The following is a 21,243-nucleotide window of genomic DNA, read 5'->3' as shown; positions in this document are numbered from 1 at the left end:
CGTCACCCTGCTTATTTAATTTCTATGCAGAGTACATCATGAGAAACGCTAGACTAGAAGAAACACAAGCTGGAATCAAGATTGCCGGGAGAAATATCAATAACCTCAGATATGCAGATGATACCACCCTGATGGCAGAGAGTGAAGAAGAGCTAAAAAGCCTCTTGATGAAAGTGAAAGAGGAGAGCGAAAAAGTTGGCTTAAAGCTCAACATTCAGAAAATGAAGATCATGGCGTCTGGTCCCATCGCTTCATGGGAAATAGATGGGGAAACAGTGTCAGACTGTATTTTTTGGGGCTCCAAAATCACTGCAGACGGTGATTGCAGCCATGAAATTAAAAGACGCTTACTCCTTGGAAGAAAAGTTATGACCAACCTAGATAGTCTATTCAAAAGCAGAGATATTACTTTGCCGACTAAGGTCCATCTAGTCAAGGCTATGGTTTTTCCAGTAGTCATGTATGGATGTGAGAGTTGGACTGTGAAGAAGGCTGAGCACCAAAGAATTAATGCTTTTGAACTGTGGTGTTGGAGAAGACTCTTGAGAGTCCCTTGGACTGCAGGGAGATCCAACCAGTCCATTCTGACGGAGATCAACCCTGGGATTTCTTTGGAAGGAATGATGCTAAAGCTGAAACTCCAGTACTTTGGCCACCTCATATGAAGAGCTGACTCATTGGAAAAGACTTTCCAAAAAGCTGGGAGGGACTGGGGGTAGGAGGAGAAGGGGACGACAGAGGATGAGATGGCTGGATAGCATTACTGACTCGATGGACGCAAGTCTGAGTGAACTCCGGGAGATGGTGATGGTCAGGGAGGCCTGGCGTGCTGCGATTCATGGGGTCGCAAAGAGTCAGACACAAATGAGCAACTGAACTGAACTGAACTGAAGGCTGGTGGCCACTCTCACTCTCCACAATGTACCAATTTAGATAAGTTGTATAGTTACTGCATCCATGGTGATTCTCTTTGTGACATAGTTATCTGTATCCTGTGTACCCTCTCATCCGAAAATAAAAGCATACATGATGGACCTAGAGATGATAATACTAAGTCAAGTCAAGTCAGAGAGAGAAAGACAAATACCATACGATATCACTTATCTGTGCAATCTAAAAAATTGATACAAATGAACTTGTTACAAAACAGAAACAGACCCACATAGGAAACAAACTTATGGTTGCCAAAGGGGAAAGGTGTTAGAAGGGATAAATTTGGAGTCTGGGACTAGCAGATACACACTACTATATATAAAAATATAAACAACAGAGTCCTATGATATAGCACAGGAAACTATACTTAGTATCTTATAATCCTGTAATGGAAAAGAATCTGAAAAAGAATATGTATATATGTGCAACCAAATCACTTTGCTGTATACCTGAAACCAATACAATATTGGTTGTAAATTAGTAAATCAACTATATTTCAATAAAAAACTTGAAAAATACAAGCACATATGTGTTTGTGTGTGCATACACACATATACAGGACTATGAATGTATGTCCATATCTAGCTTCTACATAAAACCCTCCTCACCACCTCTAGGTGAAAGGCAGGGTACTCCATGGACTTTGCCGACCCTTGCTTCTCCTAAGGGTCATCCCAGAGAGGCCTGTGCCATAGTATGCGGGTCTCCTCCCCTCCCATAGCTGCACAGCACTCGTTATGTGTCAATGAAAACACTGTTGCCTGCCACGTCCGTAAACAGAGGACGCCACAGCCACCACACCATCACCTTACAGCTGCCTGGATGGCGAACTCGGAGGGAACTCAGGATGGACAAGATGCCCACCATCAAACCAACAGATGCTGCAGACACCCCCGATGGTGCATCCGGAGGACACTAAGGATGAGAAAGCCCAGGATACTGGCCCCGGGGAGCTGAGGTGCATATCAAAGGAATAACTTCAGGGAGCCCAGACTCTTGCACTTTCCCAATACACGGAAAAGGGCCGCACTTCTTTTCAGATGCTGCTTTTCCTTAATTAACTGTAATCTTCTGATGCTCTGACTACTTGGTCTGTGTTGTGAAAACGCCCACGTGGCTCTTCCCTTACCTCTTTGGAGCCGTCCTTTGAGCTATCTGAGAGGCTACCTCCTGGGCTTAGGCCCTCAGTTTTGCTTGCTAAATAAAACATAATTCTCAACATTTGCGCTGTGCACTTTTTTCAGTTGACACATATGTGTCACTGGCAGCATTTCTGCCAGTGGTGGGGCTCGACCCCTTCTCCTGGGCAGGTTTGGAGCCGTGAGGACACGTAGATGGAGAGGGAGCTGAATCAGGAGTCAGCCTGAGGGGCTCACAGGGGCTGAGGCCAGCCAGTGCCCTGTGGTGGGCCTCTGTATCTGGTCAGGGACTGTGCCTGCCCAGATGGGCAGCTTTTCAAAAAGATTTCCTAAGGCATCACAGTGTAGGCATCTAGGACCTTGCTAACAGTTATGGTCTGGGGACCCAGGACGGAAGGATGGTGGCACTCTGAGGGGACCAAGAGGGTCTCGGGCTCTGACAAGGAGTTTTTCAATAGTGGTCAAGGTGGCCTGGGGGTGAGGACTCGCCTCACTGCCTAAAATGAAGAAGCTGGGGTCACTTGTGTGGCAAATACATACTTAGTGCCTGCTGTAGGGATAGACAGCACTGTTGCTAGGCGTGTGTCTATGTGGGTGTTCATGTGTACACATGTATGCAGGTCTCAGTGGCAGAGACAGACAATTAACAGATGATGAAACCAGAAAAATTATCAGATGTTAATAAGCATGGTGGTAAATGGGGGCTTCTTTAAACAGGAAGGTCAGAGAAGGCTCCTGACAGATGAAGCGACAGCTTCACTCATATTTTCAATAAGCAATGTCTTTAAGAAATTTGAATGGATTCCAGATTTGCAAATGTGAGAACTTGTTAGGCAAATAGTCTTCCTGCTTGGTTCACTGACAGAAGTCAAAGAACCTTGAGGAATATTTGCAAGAAAGCCTCCGTTCCCACAACAGGCCAAGCCCTGACCCTGGAGTGCCAGTCTGAGGGGCGAGTACTTCCCAGCAGCAGCAAGCCACTCAGGTTTCCTTAAAAGACTGAATTAAGGGACTTCCCTGGTGGTCCAGTGGCTAGGACTCCGTGCTTGCAATGCAGGAAGCCTGGGTTTGATCCCTGATCAGGGAACTAGATCCCATAAGCCACAACGAGAGATCCTGCATGCCACACCTAAGACCTGGTGCAGCCAAATAAAAATAAATGTAAAAAAGACTGACAAATTCATATCTTTGAGACTGTACATTAGGAAACCATTTAAGAGTCTAGCTATTTCTGAAAAAGCCCAATAAAAAAGAAAAGTAGCAAACATACTATGAAATTATGTAGCACAGAAATGAAATTGTGGAAAGTCAGAAGGCAAAGGCACCCCACTCCAGTACTCTTGCCTGGAAAATCCTATGGACAGAGGAGCCTGGTGGGCTGCAGTCCATGGGGTTGCTAAGAGATGGACACAACTGAGCGACTTCCCTTTCACTTTTCACTTTCATGCTTTGGAGAACGAAATGGCAACCCACTCCAGTGTTCTTGCCTGGAGAATCCCAGGGACGGGGGAGCCTGGTGGGCTGCCGTCTATGGGGTCACAGAGTCAGACACGACTGCCGCGACTCAGCAGCAGCAGCAGTTGCACAATGAGCAGCACACTGGGACAATGCAGGCCTGAGACGTCAGTCACTCAGTGGGGGCTGCCCAAGAGTCCTCGAAAAAGCCCCCCTCTCTGTCTCATTTTCTCTTTGTTCCAACAGCCTCTCAGGCTCCATAACCTGTCTCATCCAATGGAGAAAAAGTAAGCTATTGCTTTATAAAAGGTTAAAGAACAAAACTGATTATTTTCATCACAAATTTCAGGATAAGCTGTTGATTCTTGCTCTTCATGCCTGATATGCGTCATCTGCATGACTGTGCATCATGGTGTTCTGATCTGATAAGAGTGTGGGTTTATGCTGGCAGTCAGGTTCAAGTTCAGATCCTGGCTCTGTCCCTTCCAGGCTGAGGGATGCTGAGAGCTGATTTAATTTCCTGAATCTCAGTTTTCTGCCATTGGTGATGATAATGATGGCTTCATAGCCCTGCTCGATACAGATCATATTGTAACACGCGTGTGCTCAGTAGATGACATAGCTCTAATTCCTGTCAGATGCTGCTGTCCTTCCCCATCTCCAGCGAATCTTGATCCCCTAAGAAGGCCAGCCTTCCCTGCTCCAGATCCCAGTCAAAGGCTGTGTGGGAGAATGGTGTGAGCACTCATCCCAAGAGGGCTGGCCTTTGCTCCCTGGCTCCTAACAGGTCGAGTCTGGGCACTGGTGTCATGGGCCCCAGGCAGGAATGTCTCCCCTGGGGTGTTTGTGGAGGCACACGTGCTCAGCACCACACCTGCTGGTCCTGGATTGGCTCTGTTGGTACACGCAGCTCCATCTGGCCAGCACTGAGCTACGGTTTGGAAGAGAATCAAAAAGGAGGATTGGGTTGGCTGCACCAGTAGGATGTTGCAATGTGAAGGAGAGACAATGTAAAACATACATGAACCCTTCGTGAGCAGGGGCGCAGGACAGGGCTAGGTGTATAGCAGCACATTATGGCTGGAAGACAGAAAAGGGAGTCCCAGGGAACAAGAACGTGCCCGGAAGATTATAAACCAGGAAGGACTTCAGGAACAATCCCATAAGGTTGTTTATGAACTCCTGGACTCCTCTTCAACTCTGGGCTGGGCGAATATCGATCTGATCTGCCCTAATCAGTACACCAAAGGCTCTGAGGAATTACTGAATAGACTCCTGCTCAGGTTACAGATTGTGTAATGTGTGGCTTAGGCAAATAGGACAGCAAAGGCTTTGAAAACCGCAGCCCAGAGAAGGCAGGTTGAAATTTACAGCGTGAACCTACCTGCTTAACATGAAAAGTCAAGATTTTTCATAGATTATTAACAAGACTCAGAGTCTTGTAATATCCAAAACATCCAGGATGCAATCCAAATGTCCTTGACACGTGAAGAACCACAAAAATTCTCCATTTTCCCAGGAAGAGAACGGTCAAAAGACTACCAACTCTGAGTTGGTAGATGTCAGAATTATCTGACAAACATTTTAAAGAAGTTATTGTGAAAATGCTCCAATCAGTGATGGAAATGTTAGAAATTAAATATACAGTAATTGGAAGAAAAAATTCACTGAGTGGACTCAATAGTGGATTGGGGATGAGAGAGGATAAGAGTCAGTAAAATTTGAAGATAGATCAACAGATGGCCCAATCTGAAGAAGAAGGAGAAGAAAAGACTGACAAAAGGAGAATTTCAGTGACTTCAGACAGTATCAAAAGTGTAATACTCATGTCATCAGAGTTCCAGAAGGAGAAAGAGTACAGAGCCCTGAAAAAGAAAAAAAAAAAAAAAACCTGAAGAAATAATGACTGAAAGCTTCCTAAACTGGGCAAAACTTCAGACCTACAGATTTAAGAAGCTCAGACTAATGAGGATAAACCTAAAGAAACCCCTGGCCAGACACAACAAAATCAAATTGTTGAAACCTAAGGACAGAGGAAAATTGCTGAAAGTAGCCAGATGAAAAGTGATATGCTGAACAGGGGAATAGTAAATCAAGTGACTATAGATTTCTCATCAGGAACTACTGGAGAAGAAGGGGAAACAAGATTTTTAAAGTGCTGCAAGAAAAGGATGATAAACAACTGATAGAATTCTCTATCCGTTAAAAATATCCTTCAGGTATAAAGGTGAAATAAACATATTCTCAGATGAAGAATAAGTAATGGGATTCACAACCAGAAAGTCTCCCTAAAAATTAAAAGAAAATGTTTGGATTGAAAGAACATGATACCAGAAAAATGTTGGAACATCAGAAATGAAGGAAGCACAACAGAAATAGTCATGATTTGTATACATATAATAGAGTATCCTTTTCCTCTTGAGTTCTTTAATATAGATTTGAAGATCCACATTAAAAATATTATATTGGCTGATGGGGTATTTAAAGTATGTAGATGAAATACATAAGAAAACTATACCATAAAGGAGAGAATAAGGGAGCTATTTGGTAGCAAGGATTTTGAATTGCACTTGAATTCCAAAAGGGATTGCTTAAAATATGTATATTGTAATTACTTGAGCCACCACTTAAAAACTCTATGAAAGATGTTAAAACCATAAAAATTAAATTAAAATAGAATCTTAAAAATTCAAATAACTGAAACAAGGAGAGGGGAACAGAGGAACAAAAAACACAATGGGAAAAAGCAAACAAATAATAAAACAGGAGACCAAAACTCAAACAGATCAATAATTACATTAAATACAGATTATATAAATGTAGCAGTTAATAGAAATTGTTACAGTCAATAATACCTATTTGCTGTGTTAAAGAAACTCACTGTAAATATAATGATACAGGTAGGTTAAAGATAAAAGGATGGAAAATTACAGATCATAAAAAATTTAATCAAGATCAATTTCAAGAAGCTTTATCAATATCAGGCAAAGTAGACTTCAGACCAAAGAAAACTGCCTCAGATAAAAAGAGATGTTATACAATGATCAAAGGATAAATTCAGAAAGAAGGTGGAATAGTCCTAAATGAATGTGGATTTAACAATAAGACTTCAAAATACTTAGAAGAAATAGAAACAGCCATAAGTGTAATTGCAGGGCTCTAAACTTCTCTCGCAGTAGCTGAAAGAACAAGTAGACAAAAAATCAGCAAGGGTATAGAAAATCTGAACAAAACCATCAATCGACTGGATCTAACGGACATTAGCAGAACACTTTATCCAACAAAGTACAGAATACACATCTTTTTAAAATGCACAGGGAATATTCACAAAGACAGACAATACGCTCACTCCTTCACAAAACTGAAGGCATTTAAAATAACTTAAATCATACCAATTACGTTCTCAGATCATAATGCAATTAAACTATAATCAGTAAAGAAAGACAGCAAAGCCACGTTACATAACAGACTTTTAGATAATTCAGTAGTCAAAGAGAAAATCTCAAGGGAAATTAGAAAATATTTTAAACAATGAAAATAAAAATGCAACCTATCAACATTTGTTATACACAGCTAAGCAGTTCTTAAGAGGGAAATTTATAGTCCCCAAATACATATATTACAAAAAAAATCTCATATCAATAATCTAAGCTTTCATCTGAATAAAGTAGAAAAATCAGTGCAATATACCTAAAGCAAACAGAATGAGCAGAAACTCTAAAGGTAAGAACAGAAACCAATGAAATTTAAATCTAAAAACCAACAGGGACTAGCAATTAAGCCAAAATTGGTTCTTTTAAATGATCAATAAAATTGACAGAACTTTAACATTGCAGATCAAAAAAAAAAAAAAAAAAGAGAGAGAGACAGAAAGAAGAAAAGACACTAACTGCTGAATCTGAAAAGAAAGGGCATATCACTAAAGTCGCCCTGAGGTATTAAGTTACAAAAGGGAAAATTATAAACAATATTATGCACATAAATTCAACAACTTTGATGAAATGGAACAATTTCTCAAAATAACAAGCTACCCAAAACTACTTATTTCTATTTTCTGTAACTGTTAGAGAGGCTGAATTTATAGATAATACACTTCTGTAAAGGCAATATCTGATTGCAGATGAATTTACAGATTTTGTGAATCTACCAAACATTTAAAGAAAAAATATCACCAATTATATACAATTTACTGGAAAAAATAGAGGGGTGGGTGTGTGTGTGTGTGTGTGTGTGTGTGTGTGTGTGTGTGTGTGTGTGTGTACATGCACATAGGCATGCTCAGTCATGTCTGACTCCTTGCAATCCCATGGACTATAGCCCACCAGGCTCCTCTGCCCATTCCTTTCTCCTGGGGATCTTTCCAACCCAGGGACTGAACCTGCGTCTCTTAGGCCTCCTCCACTGGCAGGTGGATTCTTTTACTGCTAGAGCCACTGGGAAGCCCTAAAGGAGACACAATTGTCTCCAACTTGTTTATGAGACCAGCATTACACTGGGACCCGAACTAGACAAAGACAGCAGCACAGAAACAGGAAACTATATTCAATAACTGCCACGGCAATGGGTACAAAAATTCTCAACATAATATTGCCAAATTGAAATAACAAAAGAAAACCTTTTAATACACCAAGAGAAAGTGGAATTAAACCCTGGAATGCAATGATTCCCTGCAATGAAATCCCTGGTTCAATATTAAAATATCATCCAACGTAACCTACCATATTAATGTCTAAAGAAGAAAAAAATCCACATGATCATATTAACTGATATAGAAATGTATTTGATAAAATTCAACATTCATTAATGACAGAAATTCTCAACAGCAAAAAATACAAGGAAATTTCCTCAATCTGATAAAAATACCTACTAAAAATCTATAACAAATATCTTACTGGTGAAAGATTTCTGACTAAGAGTGATAACCAGGGAAGAGTTTCCTCTGTCATCATGTATGCTCAACATCATTCTAGAAATTCTAGTTAGTGCAATAAGAAAAAGAAATAAAAGGCACAGAGATTAGAAAGGAAGAAATAAACCTACCCCAACTCACTGATTATGACTATCTATAGACTATCTGTGTAGAAAATCCCAAGGAATCTAAAAACCTCTTAGCACTGATATATGAGTTTAGTAACATCACAGAATACAAAGTCACAAACATCAGTAACTAGCAATAACTAGCAATGAATAATTGCAGACCCAAATGAAAACACAATCATTTACAATAGCTTCAAATGAAATATTCAGGTATATATCAGACGGCGATTGCAGCCATGAAATTAAAAGACGTTTACTCCTTGGAAGGAAAGTTATGACCAATCTAGATAGCATATTCAAAAGCAGAGACATTACTTTGCCAACGAAGATCCGTCTAGTCAAGGCTATGGTTTTTCCAGTGGTCATGCATGGATGTGAGAGTTGGACTGTGAAGAAAGCTGAGTGCCAAAGAATTGATGCTTTTGAACTGTGGTATTGGAGAAGACTCTTGAGAGTCCCTTGGACTACAAGGAGATCCAACCAGTCCATTCTGAAGGAGATCAGTCCTGGGTGTTCATTGGAAGGACTGATGATAAAGCTGAAACTCCAATACTTTAGCCACCTGGTGCGAAGAGTTGACTTACTGGAGGCAGAAGGAGAAGGGGATGATGGCAGGAGAAGGGGATGACAGAGGATGAGATGGCTGGATGGTATCACTGACTCGATGGACATGAGTCTGAGTGAACTCTGGGAGTTGGTGATGGACAGGGAGGCCTGGAGCGCTGCGATTCATGGGGTCGCAAAGAGTCGGACACGACTGAGCGACTGAACTGAACTGAAACATGTATACAACGTTTATGCAGAGAATTATAAAATGCTAATAAAACAAATCAAAGAAGATTTAAATATATGAAGATGCATAGTGTGTCTACCTAATACTTGGAAAAAGATGTGTAAGTACACTCAACATTGTAAAGATTTCAGTCCTCCAATTCATGTATAGACTTCATGTAATACCAATAAAAATCCTGGCAGAATATTTTTCAGATATAGACAAGCTGATTCTATAAATCTGTATGGGAAAGCAAAAAAGAAAAAAAGACCAGAAATATTGAAAAAGGAGAATAAAGTTGGAGTGATGCTACCTAATTTTAAGACTTATTATAAAAGTGACACTGTCAAAAGGACAGGTGCATATTTCAACGGAACATAATACAGAATCTCCCACCAACAAAAATCTCCCAAACCCACATAAATATTGCCTACAGGTATTTGAAAAACGTAAAAGCAATTCAATGATGAAAGAACAGTCTTTTCAAGAAGTGATATTGGAAAGTCAGACATTCATTCTAAATAAATGAAACCCTGATCTGTTCTCCATCATTATAGTTTTGCCTTTTGGATAATGTCATATAAATGAAACCATACATACACTACATAACTTTTTGAGACCTGATCCTTTCACGCAAGTTGTTACATATATCAGTAGTTTGTTTTTAATTCCTGAATTGTATTTCATAATATACTTTTTTTTTTTTAATCAAAGGACATTTGAGTTGTTTCCAGTTTGGGGCAATTATGAATGGAACTTTGTGTGAACACAGATTTTCATTTTTGGGGGGCAGATTTTCTCAATCTTGACACTACTGAAATTTCAGACTAGCTGTTTCTTTGTTTGGGGGACTGTGCTGTGCACTTTAGAAGGCTAAGCAGCATCCATGGCTTCTACCCAGTAGATTCTAGCAGTATTCAGACTACATTCCAGTTGTGACAATCAAAATATCCCTAAATCTAGCCAAATGTCCCCTGGGGGCAAAATCATTGCTGGCTGAGAACCAGTGCTCTAGGGTAAATACTTAGCAGTAGGACTGCTGGGTCATATGGCAAGCGTTTTTAAATTTACAAGAATCTTGTCAAGCTGTATTCCAGAGCGGTTGTGTCATTTTTATATCACCAACAATGTGATGTAAAATTTGCTTTGCACTCTCACCAGCACCTGGTATTGCCAGTATAATTTTTTCTGACTTTCTTATAGGTGTGTAGCGGTTTTAATTTTCATTTCCCTAATGGGGTTTACATGGTATTCTTCAAACTGAGAGGGTCCTGGTTTATTCCCTGCCTCCAAAGAGTATAGTGGTTGTTGAAAATTGCTTAAAAATTTAAAGTAATTCCTCTCATTAATTTATCATAGAACTAATGCTTACAAAGGTTTTCAGTATTTGGCAGAGGAGGAAAAGGGAGACCCAGGGAGATTGAGTTGGAAAACACCTTTCTGTACATTCACACAGAAAGATACCTGATGGCAAAGGTTTATTAGTCTGTTGTTAACGAAGGCTGAGATCTGAAATGACACTCCCTTGAAACACATCCTGGCACTAGACTAGAAAACAAAGAGGCCTCATTTTATCACCCACAGAAAAGAGCAAGAACCCAATTCTCTATAAGAGCAGAAAGAGGCTTCTGAGCTAAGGGGTAGGAGGAGAATCAGGGACCAGGAGACCTGGGAGGCAGGACACCTGAATTTGAACTACAGCTCTTCCACTCAGCAGATTACCCTGGGCAAATAATTTTTATCCTGACTCCAAATTTCCTCATATTTAAATAAGAATTATAACCTTTATCTCACAGCGTTACAGTGATGACAGAATGAGATAGTGTGTTTGAAAATGCACAGCATGCCTCAGGCAATTAATACATGGTGAGTTAATGAATAGATCTTTTTCAGTCTGTAAAGGTGGAGTAAGAAGTTAGTTGAACATATTTAGTCTTTGGATTTCATTTAATTGTTTCACTTCAAATTAGCAAACTTTGACTGCGTGCCAGGAAGTTGATAGCTTTCTGATTTAACACCTTTCACGACATCATTCATATCATGAATTTAAAGAGAATTTATACCCAAACTATCCATCAAGGGTGAGACAGAATAAAGAGAAATTCAGATATGCAAGGACTCAAAATATTCTATCTGCAGTGTACTCTTTCTTAAGAAGCTATAAAACTTGTCATACTGTATTCTCTGATAAACTGCAGGGTGCTGGACTCAGACAGGTCTTGGTCTGCATCCTAGCTCCACCAGTTACAAACCAGAGGTAAGTCAATTAATCTCTCAGAACATTAGTTTTCCAACATATAAAGGAGGGTGATGCCTAATTTATAAAGTGCAGATAAAGTGTGTAAGGCAGTGGCACTTAGGTAGTATGTAAGGCAGGTAGGTGCCCAGCAGAGGTTCATGGCTTTCTTTCTTCAATCCTCATTGCCCAGCACCATAAGCTATTTTTATGTTCCCTTCCTATAGGTCTAGGCTCTGGAGGTCAAGGTGCAGAGTATATATAAACTCATGGGACATATAAACTCATGGAAGGGATTTATTCTACAGTCAGAAACTCCTGAAAGCCCCTAGGGTTCCAACGTTTTCAAGACTCACAGGAATGAATTTCTAAAGGTGAAATATCAGACACTCAGATGAGCCAGTGTGAGTGTCATAACCACTAAACTATGGACAGGGAGATGAACCATGGAAAGTCAGGGAAACCATACATTTCAGGTATTTGGGATAGGCCTTTACAACATACCATACAGGCAGCAGGCATGCCAACTCACAGGCTGAATGTGACAATGTCTTAATAAACATTATGTTTATAGCCATAACAGCTTCTTTCCACTTTCAAACCCATGATTTCACTGCCCAGTGCCAAAAGAATCAGAGAATGTGGCCAACTGCTTTGATGGCCACAGAGCCTTCTTACTGTGTATTTGTCCCTTTGCAATGTGAGAGTTGGACTATAAAGAAAGCTGAGCGCCAAAGAATTGATACTTCTGAACTGTGGTGTTGGAGAAGACTCTTGAGAGTCCCTTAGACTGCAAGGAGATCCAACCAGTCCATCCTAAAGGAGATCAGTCCTGGATGTTCTTTGGAGTGACTGATGTTGAAACTGAAACTCCAATACTTTGGCCACCTGATGTGAAGAGCTGACTCATTTGAAAAGACCGTGATGCTGGGAAAGATTGAGGGCAGAAGGAGAAGGGGATGGCAGAGGATGAGATGGTTGGATGGCATCACCGACACAATGGACATGGGTCTGGGTGGACTCTGGGAGTTGGTGATGGACAGGGCAGCCTGGCGTGCTGCAGTTCATGGGGTCACAAAGAGTCGGACACGACTGAGCGACTGAACTGAATGGGACTTTGCCCCTCCTTTTATTAAGGATGGAGTCTATCTGCCCAGAGGCTGGCTCAGCCATGGGACTTGCTTTGGCCAAAGTTTCCACGGGACATTAGTAAATGTGATGCAAGTAGAGGCTTGAGCTGAACCTCCACTATGTAGGCTGCCCCGTCTTATTGCCCTCATCCGTACTGTAAGGGTCCTGAGCCTTCTCAAAGATGAAATCTAGACGGAGGCTCAACAAGAGCCAGAGTTGTGAATCAGGCCATCCTGGATGGTCCTGTACCACCCAGACTGACTGCCAGATGCTGCAGCCCCAGGAGAGGCTCCAGAAAATTCCAGAGCAGAACGCTGACTGCAGAACAGGGACAAATCCAGTGTCTCTGTGTTAAGCCACCCAGTTTTGGTGTGGTGTACTCCACCACCACGGAAAACCGATCCAGCCCAGCAGGGGCCTTACTACCAAATGCACTTTACACCTGAACAACAAAGATGCTCCAGGAGCTTGGGAGACATGCCCAAGATCATGCACCCCAGTCTGGGACTCTTAACGCATGACATTTGAGTCTGGGTGTCTGGTTGGGATCTACCAGGAAGACCCCTTTCTTAGTTCTCAGTTGCCATTGAACCAGATGAAGCACCCAGAGGTCGTCACTAACTGCTTTTATAGCTTTTACCAGTTGTTTTTCAAGTAATGGATTCCTCCCATTGCACACACACCCTCTTCCCCCAGAGTGTCCGTAGCGGGGGTTGGGGCTGCACCTGTCAGGTGGTGATGGGCAACTTCACTCCGACACTCGTTTCCATTCAGACCTGCACGACTTGGGGTGGAGTTATTTTCCTCTCTCTTCCATGTCTTCCTTTTCCTTCTGGGGACCAGCCCTCTTACCCATGGCCCCACTAGCAGCTCTGGTGATGGGCAAGCTGAGTTCACCTTTGCTGGAGGGGACTGCAAACTCCAGCAGCAGCCCTTTTGGAGGTAGCACTTCACAAGTCTCTGGAGGTGCAGTAAGTAGCACAGAATGTCTGATTTCTCTTGCTTTAGCCACAAGAAACAGGCATGTTGTGATCTGCGAGTAGGAGCATGGGAAAGAATGGGTCCTGTAGCTCTGAGTGCGCCTGCGTGGAAGCCCCCGCCTCTGCCTGGCCTCGGCTTTCACAGTTCTCACCGCATCTGCAACTACTGGTACAGTTGCCATTCAGGCTTTCTCACGCATCTGAATGCAGCCGAGAGCTCATGCTGGTCTTGCCTTCCTGGGGTCTTGAAGAGCGTCCTCCCTGTGGTCACCGGTTCTAAACAGCCTATCCATGATGGCTCTCTGGCTGGTGGTTCGCCCTGACTGGACCCCAACCTGGTCTCCACCCTTCTCTCTGAGCGAGTCGTGGACATGCCTCCCTGCCTCCAGGGACTCCTGCTGGGGCTCCGCCAGTGAGCCTTGGGATTGGCTACTGCGAGTCTTGCGGGAAGAAGGCAGGAGGTTGGTCAAGTGCATTCTTGAGTCTGACCCTTGCTCCCTTCCAACCTCTTCAGATGTTTAACCTGGTTCTTTCTGGGAAAAACTGCCAGGCCAGTGTCCATGCTGGGAGCAGCAGTGCAGGGTCTGTTCCCATCTGTCCTGGGGCCGGAGGGCCAGGGTCTGGGAAGGAGTGGTGCTGGACGTGTACCTCACCAGGGGCCAAGCTCCAGCATGAGGCTTACCTGCTCCGGAACCCTGCTGGCCCAAGTTTCATGGAGGTTACTTAAAAAGACCACCACCGTTGCCTGGTGGCCCAGGGGTTAGGATTCCAGCAGCAGCCTGAAGCTTCAGAGCCTGGTGAGTGCGTGGGCAGCTTGGGCCCCCCCCAGGCTGGCTGGACAGTGAGTCCCTCTCTGCAGTGCAGGGGCCATGCTTGAGCTCATGAGATGCACATGGTGACTGCGTACACTTTCTTCCAAACATCCGGCAGGGTCCTGTCATCCCCCCCCCACCTGCCCTGCATCCTTGGTAGAATCTAAGATCTGAAGGCAGGAGTCCTCCTTGTGTCATCCCCAGCTTGGGGGTCCCACATCACTCCCCATGCCATCAGGGGGAGGGCTGGGGCAGCACTTACCCCCCGCCCGAGCCGCCATTCTTGCTGAAGTGTGTGCGTGGCTCGCTGGAGGCCAGCTTCAGCAGCTCCGTCCATTCCCGCTCCCACTCCTCCTCCGTGTACACCAGCCCTGACTGGCACAAAGCGGGGTGGGGTTAGGAGGTGGCGTCCACCTCTTCACCCCTGCACCCACATCAGTCTGGCTGAGAGCCCGACTTCCTGGCTTGGTCAGCCTGCGGTGAGTACCTGTTACTGGCCAAGGACTAACAGCATTTGCTCTGGACAGAATTTGTTCAGAACCCCCAATCTCCAACCTTTATGCTGTCAGAAGTGCACTCAGCAACAGTGGTCACTCTCAGGGGCTAGAGCGACCAAATGAAACCTGCACACATACTGGGCTGGGTGCTGACCACTGACCTGTGTGCAGGGACCTAGGCAGACCCATCTTTAAGGGCTTCCATGCCAGCAAAGGGCCAGTGCTCACTAAGGTTCTGGGATAAACATTCTCTTTGGACTGAGCACACACCCTGCGGCCATGCCAGGGCCAATCAGAGGCTGCACCAGCAGTGACCTCACAGGTGACTCTAACTCACCATTCAGGCTGGGACAGCCTTGTGAGTGAGGGTAGGTGGTTTTCATAATTACACCAGGAGAGGTGAGGCGAGTGGATGTCTGGTCACTGTGGGCAGGGGCTGACTGCTGGAACGGGTTCCTCTTTAGTGTGTTTGAGTAGGGGATGGAGCCATTGCTGCCTCATCTCATAAGACAGACTTGATATTGGGGCCCCAAAAAGGACCCCATCTTGGCCTTGGCTGTGCCCTGGCATGATCCCGGCTCTGCCATGCTGACAGGTACCCACCTCCTTGTTCTGCTGTGTCTGCTGCCACCTCCACCTTCGCTTCAGGGCCTCCCTCTCGGCCCCTGTCCTCATCATGGTGTAGAGAGCTTTCCGCAAAACCAGGTCCCGGTCGTGAAACCCCCACATTCCTGCAGCCAGGAGGCCCGTGAGGAGCAGAGAAGAGAGGAAAGATGTGAAAGCAAAGTGAACGTGGTAGCTGCTCAGTCATGTCAGACTCTGCGACGCCATGGACTGTAACCCCCCAGGCTCCTCTGTCCATGGAATTCTCCAGGTAAGAAAACTGGAGTGCATAGCCATTCCCTTCTCCAGGGGATCTTCCTGACCCCAGGATCGAACTCAGATCCCCTGCACTGCAGGTAGGTTCTTTATCATCTGAGCCATAAGAAAATATGTGAGGAAGGGGCAAAACAGGAGGAGCTGAGACCATCACCACCTACCAGTCCTGGGCCCCACAGCTGTGTGAGCAGACAATGCAGTAGCGAGATACTCAGTTCTCACGATTAGCAAGCAGCTCCCCTCTGCCCTCCCTCCTGATGTTTCCTGCAGATGCAGGCACGGAATGAAGGAGCACAGCCCCTTCTTAAAGCAACAGCCATTTCGCTGAGTCTCGGGGGCCCTTTGCAGGCTGCCCTCAGCCTCTCAAGGTTTGTTCTGAGGGATGTAATATTTGTGGTCTGACCTTGTGTTGGAGTGGGAGAGTGCCTGTGGGGACAGTGGATGATGTGTCCTCACGCAGGGCCCCAAGCCAGGATGGCAGTCAGACCCCAGTTTCATCGAGGGTGTGCTGCATCTAATATCTGTAGCCCCGATGCATCTCTGCACACATCTGGGCCCCGGGAGAGCACCTGCTTCTGAGGGAAGTGCCCCACCTGGGCCAGGGGTCATAAGAACAACCCAGCATCTCTGAGTACATCCTTGGGGAAGCTCAGAAGTGGTCAAGAAACCCAATCACTGGAAGAAGTGCCATGAGAGATGCAGCTCTGGCTACAGGGAGAGACTAGGGAAATTTATTCACTCATTTGTTCATCTGTTTAACTGAATACTATTAATTCCAGTTAATTCCATACTTATTTCACGGTAAGGGTGAGGCACCATTCTCAGTGATGGGAATACCCACAGCAGCAACTAGGACAGACTGAATTCCTAAAATCTCATGGAGTCCACACTGAGGGGAAGGGAGGAGAGGCAGCCATCGAATTACCATGTAACACACTATGTTGCAGGCAGTGGCAATGTAAGGGGAGATGAAGCAGGCTAACAGGACAGAGTGCTGGGTGGTTTGGTCACAGTGTGAGTGGAGACATTGGGGCAAAGACATGAGTGGTTAGGGACAGGGTTGAGTTACCATCCCAGGTGGAGGAAAAGGCCAGGGCCAACCCCGTGGGGGCCCACGTGGCGTACTAGGGAGGGGAAGGTGCCTGCAGTTGGGATGGAAGGGGCGAGGTGGAGAGTGGAAAGGTGGGCTTTGAAGTGAGCTGGGACACTCTGGAGAGCTTTCAGAGAGCAGTGACCCACACTGACTGATGGTCAAAGGCTCAGTCTGGCCGTGCATCTTTTTGCGCAAAGATGTGATAACAGGGGGTTGCTGTGGGCTTTCCGGTCGTCTTTTTTCTACAGTCTTTTTCTACAGACGGAGGAAGATGGCCATCAATGCTCCTTTTATGAACAGGCCCAGCTGAGCTTTCTCATCCCTCCAACCTGCCTGCAGCCTCCTCCCAAGCAGGGCAAGTCCTGGGTCCTGTCTACTTGTCATGGCTCCTTGTCTGGGTCTCTTGTGCAGAATCTCCTTATCCCACACGTTTGCCCATAAGCCTGACCCCAGATTACTGTCATTTCTATGTGTGCCCCACACCCTAGGCCAATGCCAGGGCTGGTCAGCAGGGCCAGTAAGCACTGCTGCTGAGTGCAGAATGGCCACTTTGAGCAGACTTGCTTGTACATAGTTTAGCAATTTGAGTACCAAGGGGAAACAAAGTACTGGGAGAAAAGAATCAACTGGCCTTGAGTCCCAGGTTCAGTCTCGGCCCAGCCTCTCTTACAGCTAGAGCAAGGGCCACCTGCAGGAGGTTTTCTCCTCCCAGGCAGAACTGTGAGAAATACCTGCCATCAGTCAGGACCACGGCAGCGTGTGACCATCCGGCTTGTGGCCTTGTCCACCTGTGGTCATGACGGGGGCAGTGCCTGTGTACACTGAGTGTTAGAAGGACAAAGGCATTCCAGTGCCTGAGACTTTGCAAAGAGATGTCTTCTTTTGTAATTTTTCTCTAGGTTTGATACAGAATAAGGTGAAATAAGTTCTATGAGAGAGGGATACTGAATATTTTATGATGGAATAAGACACAACTTGGAAACATGTTTTTGAAGAATAGCGTGAAAAATTCAATTTACAATTTTAAGGGGAAAATATTGGATTCCAAACTGTGAACACCGTGAGATCCTAATTTCACTGGAAGTATAAACAAAAGTGTGAAAGACAATATACCAGAATATTAAAAGCAGACATCGCTGGGCAGTGGAATTGCTGACTGTTATTTTACTATGCTGAATGGGAGTCAACAGACAGGAATGAGTTAATACTGAGACAGAAATGGGGCAGGTGGGTGGGTGCTCTTGTTTTCCCTATCACCCTTTGTCAAGCCTAAGGAACACGGATGTTTTCCTTTGCACTTGGGCTCCATCCTCCTCTGGGTATCTCAGGGCCCGTCCCAGACGCCCTCCATTTCTCTGAAAACTTTTTGGGCTCAGCTCAGCCCACTTCTTACAGAACAGACCTCTTACTACAGGTCTGAAGTGAGGTCTGGGGCATCATTGCTCTGGGTCACAGCATTGAGTTAAGGTCATGTTTACCTGGGGAGGTGAGTTTGACCAACAAGGACCATATTCTTGTTGGAGGGGCCCATCCCTGGAGAGGGTCCTCAGACTGCAGGAGGAATAGGGCACCACCAGCTCTGATGCTGGGGTCCTTGGCACAAATCCAGTCCCGCATGTAGTCCAGAGGGGCTACATGACCTTCCAGAAAGTGTGCTGTGACCTTCTGCCACCCAAACATTGCCACCCACACCCGTGCATTTGCTGGTGTCATTTTTTGCAACCAGGAAGCTCCCATCTCTGTTGGAAGAGTTTGCTGACTTTTCTGCAGCATATTCTGACTGTGCTGATCCCTGTGTTACTCACCCTTGTCTCTCTTTTTGTCAGGCTAAGTCCATCAGCCTCAGTCAGTGTGGTGGCTCCAGATCTACCCAGCCTCATGCACTGCCCCCCAGACTTTCTGCCCAAGCTCAACAGGGCTCAGCCCTGATACCAAACAAGCTGTTAATTCCTGACTTTCCACTTTATCCATGTGTTCTCCCTGCCTGGAAGGTCCTATTTATATTCTTTCAAGTTCTTCAAGCCTCAGGAAAATCTCAGCTCCTCCAGCAAGTCCTCTTTGATTGCTCTAGACCCCGATGTCTACTGCCCATCCATGCAGGTCTGCTCAGGCCTCCTCTGTCAGGACAGATCTTTTCTCTTGTGCGCTCTATGCCTCCACCAAGCCTGCCAGCTGCTTGACAAGAAGGGTGGGGGTTGTTGGCTCCATCCCTTGGGGATCTTTTCAGTTGACAGTGATGCACGTGGCTCTACTTAGTGTAAGATTGTTCTCTAACGATGAACAGAGAAGGGCTGGGCACTGCCACCCTCTGTCTACACTGCAGGGCTTACCCAGTGAGGCAGCATGTAAAAGGCAGTTCCCGTCCCCTGTCGTGGCCAAAGGAAGAAGCCGTTTACAGCTCGTGCACACGGTGGACCACCAGTTCAGGCGACCTGGAACAGAAGCTCATGTTTAGAATCCCAGGACAAACACGGATGTTTGCTAAGTAAGCTTTAATATCAGCGGGTGATTTTCTAGAGGGTTCTAGAGAACTTCAGTGGTAAGGTGCAGGGCTATGACTGTGTGTGCTCAGGTGCTCAGTTGTGTTCAATTTTGCAGCCCCATGGACTGTAGCCTGTTGGCTTCTCTGTCCATGGGATTTTCCAGGGGAGAATACTGGAGTGGGTTGCCATTTCCTCCTTCAGATGACCTTCCTGACTCAGGGATCGAACCTGAGTCTATTGCAGCTCCTGCACAGGCAGGTGGATTCTTTACCATTGAGCCACCAGCATGATGGCTACTTATGCTCAGACAAAATATAGGTATTTTTTCTTTTAAGATAAGAAATAGCCAAATCCTTCCATCAGTTAGCAAGAAACTCAGGATTAAAGCCTTCTCTCCTTGAATCTGGGAACATATTTTACACAAAATATAAAATTTCTGTGTAATTTCCTTGAACACAATTTCTCTTCCCAAAAGTTATTTAAAAAAAGTCATTCTTTGTTGATGCATACGTATATTTGAGAGTATGGTTTAAATTTAATTTTTTAAATTGATGTATAGTTGATGCACAGTGCTCCCAGTATACAGCAAGGTGGTTCAGTTATACATACATACATATACCTATTGTTTTTCAGATTATTTTCCATTATAGGTTATCACAAGATATTGAATATATTTTCCTGTGTTATATAGTGGGTCTTTATTGTTTATCTATTTTACACATAGTAATATGTATTTGTTATTCCCAAACTCCTAATTTATCCCCCTCTTTCCCCTTTGGTAACTATAAATTTGTTTTTTCTGTGTCTGTAGGCCTATTTCTGTTTTGTAAATAAGTTCTTTGTATATTTTTTTTGGAGAAGGAAATGGCAACCCACTCCAGTGTTCTTGCCTGGAAAATCCCATGGACAGAGGAGCCTGGTAGGCTACAGTCCATGGGGTTGCAGAGTCAGACATGACTAAGAGATTTCACTCACTCACAATCATTTTTTTTTTGATTCCACATATCAGTGATATCATGTGATATTTGTCTTTTTCTCTCTGATTACATTTAATTTTATACATAAAAGCCATTGTAGGTATTTTGGTAGAGTCACGTTAAATTTCATTAGCACAACTGGAGACTTTTGCATCCAGGAAAAGAGAGTAGACATCTTCTCCCCCTACTGTTTCTAAGTACAACTAAAACCCCTGGACAGTATGTATAAAGCAGCATGGGCAGACTGAAAGGTGGAGCGAAGGCAGACTGGTTAAGAAACTCGAGACCTGAGCTCAACCTGGTGGTAAGTGCCCTGGCTTCCTCTTTGGCTCACAAACCCCAGATTAGATGCTAGAGAAGGTGACAGTCTGGAAATAATGTAAATCAAATCATGCTTTCTCTAGACAGAATAGCAGGAGAGGGTCAGTTGAGCCAGACAACCACAGCTTAGAAAAAGCCACTCTATTCCGGCTGTATCTGCAGAACGAACTGTAGCCCTCCTACCACTCAACCAGCAGCGTGGGGAGCAGAGACCTCATCCTCGCCAGGCTGCAATGAGTCACTCTCCACCGCTCCCCCACTGCCAGGTGGTGTGGAGTCAGGACTTCAGCCCTGCTGGATGCTAATGAGGAGTCCACCCCCACCACCCCCACCCCAATTGAGAACACATGGGGAGCCTGGACTTTCACCCCCGTCAGATGGTGATAAGGTCCCCCACCACCATCCAGCAGTACCAAGAAGTTCACCCCACATTCGGTGTCAGCAGACGCAGCTTGGAAAACCTGTACATGCAACACAAATATCGCATATTAATGCACA

General features: G+C 44.8%; 1 protein-coding gene across 2 annotated transcripts in view; it reads right to left on the bottom strand.

Moving 5' to 3' along the window:
- The window catches only part of OTUD7A (OTU deubiquitinase 7A), a 388,394-nt gene that overhangs the window by 37,697 nt on the left and 329,454 nt on the right, over positions 1–21,243 (bottom strand). For both annotated transcript variants that reach the window (XM_060401687.1, XM_042235175.2), the window contains exons 7-9: positions 19,295–19,396; positions 15,596–15,723; positions 14,758–14,870 (exon numbers count right to left, since the gene is read on the bottom strand). In XM_060401687.1, the coding sequence (XP_060257670.1) occupies positions 14,758–14,870; positions 15,596–15,723; positions 19,295–19,396 (343 nt within the window). The remainder of the gene's footprint in view (positions 1–14,757; positions 14,871–15,595; positions 15,724–19,294; positions 19,397–21,243) is intronic.

Source organism: Ovis aries, chromosome 18 (assembly GCF_016772045.2).
Source record: "Ovis aries strain OAR_USU_Benz2616 breed Rambouillet chromosome 18, ARS-UI_Ramb_v3.0, whole genome shotgun sequence".
NCBI lineage: Eukaryota > Metazoa > Chordata > Mammalia > Artiodactyla > Bovidae > Ovis > Ovis aries.
The sequence above is the reverse complement of the archived record's forward strand: the minus strand, read 5'-3'. Positions and strand labels throughout refer to the sequence as shown.